The sequence below is a fragment of the Hemiscyllium ocellatum genome, chromosome 12 (assembly GCF_020745735.1).
Source record: "Hemiscyllium ocellatum isolate sHemOce1 chromosome 12, sHemOce1.pat.X.cur, whole genome shotgun sequence".
Taxonomy (NCBI): Eukaryota; Metazoa; Chordata; class Chondrichthyes; order Orectolobiformes; family Hemiscylliidae; genus Hemiscyllium; species Hemiscyllium ocellatum.
Genome location: NC_083412.1, coordinates 101,170,588 through 101,181,066, shown reverse-complemented (window position 1 = coordinate 101,181,066; position 10,479 = coordinate 101,170,588). Strand labels below are relative to the sequence as shown.

The following is a 10,479-nucleotide window of genomic DNA, read 5'->3' as shown; positions in this document are numbered from 1 at the left end:
GTGGGGGTTGTTTGGGTGTGGGGTGTGAGGGTGGGGGTGTGGGGGTGAGGGTAAGGGGTGTGGGGGTGTGGGGGTGGTAGGGTGGTGGTGTGGGGGTGAGGGTAAGGGGTGTGGGTGTGGGGTGTGGGGGTGGGGGTGTGGGGGTGGTGGGGTGGGGGTGTGGGGGCGGTGGTGTGGGGTGGGGGTGTGGGGGTTGTTTGGGTGTGGGGTGTGAGGGTGGGGGTGTGGGGGTCAGGGTAAGGGGTGTGGGTGTGGGGTGTGGGGGTGGGGGTGTGGGGGTGGTGGTGTGGGGGTGGGGGGGTTGGGGTGGTGGGGTAAGGGGTGTGGGGGTGGGGATTGCTACTTGAGAAAGTCCAGTGAAGAGCCAGTTTCTAAGAGCCGTCAGGTTGAATCTCTGAGGAAAGGGGGATGTTCAGATGAAATATTCTTTCTTGTCCTCTGCATTTGCTTGACTCCCCTCAGCGTTGATGATCGCTGTGTCTGCATCAGGGGCATCCTCAGCTCCCTTCGCCTCATTGGTCAGATAGGTTCCTATGACAACACAAGGGATTCGATTAGACTAGATTCCCTACATTGTGGAAACAGGCCCTTCGGCCCAACCAGTCCACACCGACCCTCCGGAGAGTAACCCACCCAGACCCACTCCTAGTCCCATTGGAATTATGGGTCTGCTGTGTTTGACAGTTTCTCAAACGACCATCTCAACTCAGCCACTGGCAACAGAGCTCAGCGCATATGCAGGAATTACAGAGTCAACAACAGGCCATTCGGCCCCACTGCTTGGTGTTGGTGGTTACACTTTGACCTGGACGTGGTTGAGCTGTTGTTGGAGCTGCCCCCGTCCAGGTGAGTGAGGAGTATTCCCTCAGCTTCCTGCCCGATGGTGGGACAGACACAGACTCAGGGTCTCCCTTCTCCAAACTGGGAGACAGTGAGGACTGCAGCTGCTGGAGATCGGGCATGGCAGTGTGTTGCTGGAAAAGCGCAGCGAGGCAGGCAGCATTCAGGGAACAGGAGAATCAACGTTTCGGGCATAATCCTGATCAATTCCTGATGAAGGGATAATATCCGAAACATTGACTCTCTTGCGCCTCGGATGCTGCCTGCCCCGCTGTGTTTTTCCAGACTGCCCTGACTTTGGATGTCACTGTGAGTTGGGAAAATCCCACATTTAATGGTTTGTTTGGCCATTTCCGAGGGATGTTAAGAGTCAGGCTCTGGGGTCACACGTACAACTTCCGTTCCTCAAGGGCATTGGGTGGAATTAAAAATTCAATGAATGCAGTCTGGAATGGCGAGCTTATCTAATAGTGAGCACTGCCAATTGTTGTCAAAACCCATCTGCTTCACTAACATACTGAAGGAAATCTGGTCCATACGTGACTCCAGACCCACAGCAATGCTTGGGGTTTGAGTTCAACTCAGTTCAAGTGAAACGAGGGTCAGGAAAGTGATGCTGACCTCCCAGTGAGCCCACACCTCAGGAATGAACATACTGACAGGACAAAAGGACAATCCAGTTACCACGATTTCCCGAAGAGCTTTTTATTCTGATCAGTGAATAAAGAGAGAGATGTATCTCCATGAACGACATCACGCGTGACAGCAAATCCCCGTGGCCTCCCGTGTAAATGAGCAGACGGGTAAAGAGCAGGTCACTGTCACCGTGACCTCTGACACGTGGGAAACAGCTTGCTGGGAAATGGGCAGCACACTGAGCGGAAACCTCCACCTACCTTTATGTCGAGCCAGGTACCTCCCGAGAACTATCACCAAACACAGGGTGATGAAAACAACGACCGCTACCACTCCACCAATCACAGCGTGGTCAGGACCAGACTGTCCGGCCAGGGCACTGGGATCTACAGAAAGACAAACACAGCAGCTCAGTGACAGCACAGGGGACAGCAACGCACAGCTCCACTCAATCACCAAGTCACTTCGGAGTTCAGTGTCACCCACTGGGTAACCAGCCAGGAAAACCACCAGCAACCAATACATTAACACAACTGGACAAGCCCTGGTGTGACACAGAGACAGACCTGTCCCCACCAGTACTGTACCCCAGTGTTATACAGAGACAGACCTGTCCCCACCAGTACTGTACCCCAGTGTTATACACTGACAGACCTGTCCCCACCGGTACTGTACCCCAGTGTTATACAGGGACAGACCTGTCCCCACCGGTACTGTACGCCAGTGTTATACAGAGACAGACCTGTCCCCACCAGTCCTGTACCCCAGTGTTATACAGGGACAGACCTGTCCCCACCAGTCCTGTACCCCAGTGTTATACAGGGACAGACCTGTCCCCACCAGTACTGAACCCCAGTGATATACAGTGACAGACCCGTTCCCACCAGTACGGTACCCCAGTGTTATACAGGGACAGACCTGTCCCCACCAGTACGGTACCCCAGTGTTATACAGGGACAGACCTGTCCCCACCAGTACTGTATCCCAGTGTTATACAGTGACAGACCTGTCCCCACCAGTACTGTACCCCAGTGTTATACAGAGACAGACCTGTCCCTACCAGTACTGTACCCCAGTGTTAGACAGTGACAGACCTGTCCCCACCAGTACTGAACCCCAGTGTTATACAGGGACAGACCTGTCCCCACCAGTCCTGTACCCCAGTGTTATACAGTGACAGACCCGAGCCCACCAGTACTATACCCCAGTGTTATACAGGGACAGACCTATCCCCACCAGTACTGTACCCCAGTGTTATACAGCGACAGACCTGTCCCCACCAGTACTGTACCCCAGTGTTATACAGTGACAGACCTGTCCCCACCAGTACTGTACCCCAGTGTTATACAGTGACAGACCTGTCCCCACCAGTACTGTACCCCAGTGTTATACAGGGACAGACCTGTCCCCACCAGTACTGTATCCCAGTGTTATACAGTGACAGACCTGTCCCCACCAGTACTGTACCCCAGTGTTATACAGAGACAGACATATCCCCACCAGTCCTGTACCCCAGTGTTATACAGTGACAGACCCGAGCCCACCAGTACTGTACCCCAGTGTTATACAGCGACAGACCTGTCCCCACCAGTACTGTACCCCAGTGTTATACAGGGACAGACCAGTCCCCACCAGTCCTGTACCCCAGTGTTATACAGGGACAGACCTGTCCCCACCAGTACTGAACCCCAGTGTTATACAGTGACAGACCCGACCCCACCAGTACTGTATCCCAGTGTTATACAGTGACAGACCTGTCCCCACCAGTACTGTACCCCAGTGTTATACAGAGACAGACCTGTCCCTACCAGTACTGTACCCCAGTGTTAGACAGTGACAGACCTGTCCCCACCAGTACTGAACCCCAGTGTTATACAGTGACAGACCTGTCCCCACCAGTCCTGTACCCCAGTGTTATACAGTGACAGACCCGAGCCCACCAGTACTATACCCCAGTGTTATACAGAGACAGACCTGTCCCCAGCAGTACTGTACCCCAGTGTTATACAGCGACAGACCTGTCCCCACCAGTACTGTACCCCAGTTTATACAGTAACAGACCTGTCCCAACCAGTACTGTACCCCAGTGTTATACAGTGACAGACCTGTCCCCACCAGTACTGTACCCCAGTGTTATACAGAGACAGACATATCCCCACCAGTCCTGTACCCCAGTGTTATACAGTGACAGACCCGAGCCCACCAGTACTGTACCCCAGTGTTATACAGGGACAGACCTGTCCCCACCACGACTGTACCCCAGTGTTATACAGGGACAGACCTATCCCCATCAGTACTGTACTCTGGTGTTACACAGTGACAGACCTGTCCCCACAAGTACTGTACCCCAGTGTTATACAGTGACAGACCTATCCCCACCAGTAGTGTACCCCAGTGTTATACAGTGATAGACCTGTTCCCACCAGTACTGAACCCCAGTGTTATACAGTGACAGACCTGTCCCCACCACGACTGTACCCCAGTGTTATACAGTGACAGACCTGTCCCCACCAGTACTGTACCCCAGTGTTATACAGGGACAGACCCGTCCCCACCAGTACTGTACCCCAGTTGTATACAGCAACAGACCTCTCTCCACCAGTATTGTACCCCAGTACTGAGGGAGTGCCGCACTGTCAGAGGGTCAGTGCTGAGGGAGTGCCGCACTGTCAGTGGGTCAGTGCTGAGGGAGTGCCGCACTGTCAGAGGGTCAGTGCTGAGGGAGTGCTGCACTGTCAGAGGGTCAGTGCTGAGGGAGTGTCGCACTGTCAGAGGGTCAGTGCTGAGGGAGTGTCGTACTGTCAGAGGGTCAGTGCTGAGGGAGTACCGCACTGTCAGTCGGTCAGTGCTGAGGGAGTGCAGCACTGTCAGAGGGTCAGTACTGAGGGATTACTGCACTGTCAGAGGGTCAGCACTGTAGGAGTGCCGCACTGTTAGAGGGTCAGTGCTGAGGGAGTGCCGCACTGTCAGTGGGTCAGTGCTGAGGGAGTGCCGCACTGTCAGAGGGTCAGTGCTGAGGGAGTGCTGCACTGTCAGAGGGTCAGTGCTGAGGGAGTGTCGCACTGTCGGAGGGTCAGTGCTGAGGGAGTGCCGCACTGTCAGAGGGTCAGTACTGAGGGAGTGTCGCACTGTCAGAGGGTCAGTACTGAGGGAGTGTCGCACTGTCAGAGGATCAGTGCTGAGGGAGTGCCGCACTGTCAGAGGGTCAGTACTGAGGGAGTGTCGCACTGTCAGAGGGTCAGTGCTGAGGGAGTGCAGCACTGTCAAAGGGTCAGTGCTGAGGGAGTGCCGCACTGTCGGAGGGTCAGTACTGAGGGAGTGCCGCACTTTCAGAGGGTCACTGCTGAGGGAGTGCCGCACTGTCAGAGGGTCAGTGCTGAGGGAGTGCCGCACTGTCAGAGGGTCAGTGCTGAGGGATTGCCGCACTGTCAGAGGGTCAGTGCTGAGGGAGTGCCGCACTGTCAGAGGGTCAGTGCTGAGGGAGTGCCGCACTGTCAGAGGGTCTGTGCTGACATGTTATTGAGGCAGTTTATTCATTGAGAGTTATATCTGAGGTCCCATTTGGTCTCTTAGGTAGGTACAGCTTATTGTTTATGGGCTCTTCCCATGCACAAATTGACAACTGCCTTTCCTACAAATAGCAGACTACATCTCAAACAATTGTCCCCAGGCTGTCAATGCTTCTCATCTTGTCCTGTTTTTCCAGGACATGGCGATAAAAAATGGAAATTCTGAAATGTTCAGCACTTCAGTCGGCCGTTCTCCAGATCCAGAGATGTGCAGGACTTGCTTTTGTGAAAATCGGAAATGTACCAACGACATTGAGAGGACAGCACACGACAGAGCAGCCTGCAGCAACTCCAATCGAAATAGCTGCAGCGTTTGGCCCGGGTTCACCCACTGTCAGAGTGCAGGATTGTCACCGTCCCTGGAAACTCTGCCCTTCCCTATTGTGAAGTCAGAAATCACACCACAACCAGGTGTTAGTCCAACAGCTTGATTCGAAATCAGAAAGCTGTCTGAACGCTGCTCCTTCATCAGGATCCCCCCTGAGGAGTGGTCTCCTCTCTGAAAGCTTGTGATTTCTGGTAAACCTGTTGGATGGTTACCTGGTGTGGTGTGACACTTGACTTTGTCCACCCCATCCAACACCACAGCTCCCTTTATATTTATATTTCTTTTGACTGAGACAGTTGGATTCTTTCTAGGGTTAACAGCAACACTAGCCAAGTCCTCCTGTCATTCACACCAGCTGTAACATTGTTAGCATCGTTCCTCTTCAGAATGCAGTTACAGAGTCAGAATCATACAGCATGGAAACAGGCCCTTCGGTCCAACCAGCCCATGCTGACTGGATATCCCAATCTGACCCAGTCCCATTTCGTCCATATCCCTCCAAACCCTTCCTATTCATAAACCCATCCAGATGCCTTTTAAATGCTGTAATTGTACCAGCCCCCACCACTTCCACACACACACCACCATCAGGTCCCTTTTAAATCTTTACCCCCCCTCACCTTAAAACGATGCCCTCTACTTTTGGACTCCCCTACCCTGGAAAAAGATCTTGTCTATGCAGCCTATCCATGCCCCTCATGATTTTATAAATCTCCGTAAGGTCACCCCTCAGCCTCCAATGCTCCAGGGAAAAAGGTCCCAGCCTATCCTGCCTCTGACTGTAACCCTCAACTCTGACAACATCCTTGTAGATCTTTTCTCCAGTTTAACAACATCTTTCCGATAGGAAGGAGACCAGAATTGTACACAACATTCCAACAGTGGCCTCACCAATGTCCTGTACAGCCGCAACATGACCTCCCAACTCCTGTACTCAATACTCTGACCAATAAAGGAAAGCGTACCAAACGCCGCCTTCACTATCCTATCGACCTGCGACTCCACTTTCAAGGAACTGCACCTGCACCCTTTGGTCTCAGCATTAACTGTGTAAGTCCTGCTGTGGCTTGCCTGACCAAGATGTGACACCTCACAGTGATCCAAATTAAACACCATCTGCCACTCCTCAGCCCATTGATCAAAGTCCAATTGAGATAATCTTCTTCACTGTCCACTGCATCATCAATTAATGCCAGGGTCTGGCTGTTCTGGGGCATAAGTTGCACAAAGGTGGTCCACAGTCGCGGGAGGTCATCAAGCAGGTTAATGGGATGCTACCATTTACTACAAGAGGTATTGTCATAGTCAGGATGTTCATTTATACAGTGCATCAGTGAGACTGGTTTCAGAGAATCATAGACTCCCTACAGCGCAGAAAGGGGCCATTTGACCCATCAAGTCTGCTGTGACCCTCTGAAGGGACAGCTCTGAGGATGATGCAGAGATGTTTCAGTGTGCCCGAGTGCCCCTTGAGAAGGTGGGGGTGAGCTGCCTTCTAGACCCGCTACAGTCCATGTGCTGTAGGGTGACCCACAATGCCCTTAGGGAGGGAATTCCAGGATTCTGACCCAGTGACAGTGAAGGAACGGTGATATATTTCCATGTCAGGATGGTGAGTGGCTTGGAGGGGAACTTGCAGGGGGTGGTGTTCCCATGTATCTGCTGCCCTTGTCCTTCTAGATGGAAGTGGTCATGTGTTTGAAAAGTGCTGTCTGTAAATCTTTGGTGAATTTCTGCAGTACATCATGTAGAGTTGGAACAGGGACTGTCTGTGTACATGTTCTTTCAATCTGCACAAAAAAGCATCCAGTGTATTCATGTTCCATCACACACAATCTTAAATGAAACATAGTTCTTGGCACAATTGGGATTCTTTAGCAACTGCTTTCTAAAAGCAGAGTGGGATCTAATGGTGGACAGCACGGTTTGGGTTTCGCCAAAGGGGGTTGGTTAGGTACTGTCATTATGTTGCTTATCGCAAAAACAACTTAAGGGTCACATATTTGGCATGACCAACTGATGGAACAGATGGTCTACATGCATGGCATCGCACTGGCACTGAAACCCATATGACAGGGGGTTGGGGCTGGTGGAGGGATGGGGTGGTCAGGTTGACAACACGGGCACAGAATCTTGTGAGGTGGGTCACTCGGGGTTAATTGTCCAGAAGCAGTTCCTCCGACAAAGCCGAGTGGAAATAAGGAACTCCCTCCCGATGAGAAATGTGTTGAGGGAGCGAGTGAATCAAAATGGAGATGAGCAGATATCTGTGGGGGTGGGGATGATAGATGATGGTGTGGGTAACTGAATGTGGAACAGGTTCATTGTCTCCTCTCCTCCCTTCCAGTGAATATAAATCTCAGAAGGGGGCAGACTCTCTGTTGATACTTGCCACAGGACGCTCCATCAGTGTCAGCCTCTGGGAGAGGTCCCTGCCTCATGTACCTGTCACTGATCATTGGTGAGGGACTATATAACAATGGCACTTATTAAAGACTCAAACAGACTGGCACCTTTCTAAGTAGGTACAGTGCTAATACCAGCCAGCCAAACAGGAACCGCCAGTTTTCACTAATGCCAGCTGTGGAACCTGATGATAGCAGTGAGGGGGATGAGATTAGAGTCTGTTTATAATAACTGAGCAGTCTCCTTGCTCAGTGTACCAGAATAAAGGGCCTGAGGCAGAGTGTAACGAGCTGAGAATCGTGAAATATTGATGCCAGTGTGCGGGTGACATGATGAAAGGGCTTGGATATGAAGAAGAACAGCTTGTATTTCATCTGCACTTGCCTGTTGCAGGAGGACAGTGGGTAATGTTTGATGGGGTGGTCCTAATAGTGAGGTACAGGCAAAGTAATTAACAGAGTGTCCGGAGCAGCTCATCAAATATCCATCATCCAAACAGGAGCCTTTTTCTTTTAGTTTTTATTTATTCACGGGTTGGGGATGTTGCTGGCTGGACCAGCTTCTATTGGCCATCCCTAAGTTAAGAGTCACCCACATTGCTGTGGGTCTGGAGTCACACATCCAGGTGGCTCAGTGGTTAGCACTGCTGCCTCACAGCGCTAGGGACCCGGGTTTGATTCCAATCGCGGGGGACTGCCTGTGTGGGGTTTGCACGTTCTCCCTCAGTCTGCGTGGGTTTGCTCTGGCTTCCTCCCACAATCCAAAGCTGTGCAGGTCCAGGAAATTGCCCAATGTGTTAGATACATTAGTCAGGGGTAAATGGGCCAAAGGGCCTGTTTCCACACTGTAGGGAATCTAATCTCATAAGAGTTTTTTTCTGACAATCAACAACAGACTGATGATCAATGATTTTTAATTCCCCAGAACAATACCTGGGTCTCTTGGATCTATAGGCTATCACCTCCCCATCATTTAGGCAAAGGATAACTATAATGTCTTCATCTCCTTGTCTTCATTAGTTATGGTATAGATTATAGATTATGGTATATATCGTAAAAACAGCAAGGTTACCTTAGAGCTGTACAGAATTTCAAAAGCTGTGGATAATGTGAAGTTTGGAAGTTTTGTAAACCGTGAAGAGGATTGTGTAGGAATTCAAAAGTCAAATAGTTTGAGCAGGGAGATAGAGTGAGACAGGACGGAGAGACGAGGTAGACTAAAGGAGGCTAAAGTGAGAGCAGGATCAGAGGGACCAGGGCAGGGGGGACATGCACACTGGTCAGTGAAGCTGGGAGGACAGCTGGGGAGAACAGCTAATACAGTGTCCTGGCATTCCTCCAGTACTGGCCATGCCAATTTAGGAATAACCTGAACCCATTCAAGAGAGCTCAGAACTGATTTATCAGCCTTGCTCCAACGTTGAGAGACTTCAGTTACGAGCACAGATTACAGAAGCTGAGGGTGATCCCCTTGGAGGGAGGAAAAGCTGCAAGAAAACTTGATCATGGTGTTTAAAATAGTGAGAGGTCTGGACAGTCCATTGGGACAAACTGTCACAATTGGCAAATGGATCGAGAATCAGGGGTTATTCCTGGGTAAAGGGACGGCTGGAAAATGGGAAGCCCTGAAAAATGAGATAACGAGAGTCCAGAGACAGTGCATTCCTGTCAGGGTGAAAGGAAAGGCTGGTAGGTGTAGGGGATGCTGGATGACTAAAGAAATTGAGGGTTTGGTTAAGAAAAAGAAGGAAGCATATATCAGATATAGACAGGATAGATCGAGTGAATCCATAGAAGAGTATAAAGTGGGCGGCACGGTGGCGCAGTGGTTAGCACTGCTGCCTCACAGCGCCTGAGACCCGGGTTCAATTCCTGACTCAGGCGACTGACTGTGTGGAGTTTGCACGTTCTCCCCGTGTCTGCGTGGGTTTCCTCCGGGTGCTCCGGTTTCCTCCCACAGTCACAAAGATGTGCGGGCCAGGTGAATTGGCCATGCTAAATTGCCCGTAGTGTTAGGTAAGGGGTAAATGTAGGGGTATGGGTGGGTTGCGCTTCGGCGGGTCGGTGTGGACTTGTTGGGCCGAAGGGCCTGTTTCCACACTGTAAGTAATCTAATCTAATCTAAAGGAAGTAGGAGTATACTTAAGAGGGAAATCAGGAGGGCGAAAAGGGGACATGAGATAGATTTGGGTTAAAGAGAATCCAAAAGGGTTTTTACAAATACATTAAGGACAAAAGGGTAACTAAGGATAGATTAGGGCCCCTCAAAGATCAGCAAGGTGGCCTTTGTGTGGAGCTGCAGGAGATGGGGCAGATACTAAACAAGTATTTTGCATCAATATTTACCGTGGAGAAGGATATGGAAGATAGAGGTCTTGGGAAAATAAAGAGTGAGACTTTGAAAAATGTCCATGTTACAGAGGAGGAAGGGCTGGACATCGTAAAATGCATGGAAGTAGTTAACTCTGTGGGAGGCTAGAGGAGTGATTGCTGGGCCTCTTGCTGAGATATTTGTATCATTGATAGTCACAGGTGAGGTGCCGGAAGACTGGAAGTTGGCTAACGTGGTGCCAGTGTTTAAGAAGGGCGGTAAGGACAAGTCAGGGAACTATAGGCCAGTGAGCCTGACCTTGGTGGTGGGCAAGTTGTTGGAGGGAATCCTGAGGGACAGGATGTACATGTATTTGGAAAGGCAAGGATT

At 50.9% G+C, this 10,479-nt stretch overlaps 1 protein-coding gene across 1 annotated transcript in view; it reads right to left on the bottom strand.

The window, feature by feature from the left end:
• Positions 1-412: 412 nt before the first annotated feature.
• The window catches only part of cadm2b (cell adhesion molecule 2b), a 367,808-nt gene continuing 357,741 nt past the window's right edge, over positions 413-10,479 (bottom strand). Inside the window, exons 9-10 of the mRNA XM_060832840.1 lie at positions 1,737-1,862; positions 413-531 (exon numbers count right to left, since the gene is read on the bottom strand). Coding sequence (XP_060688823.1) covers positions 413-531; positions 1,737-1,862 — 245 coding nt within the window. The remainder of the gene's footprint in view (positions 532-1,736; positions 1,863-10,479) is intronic.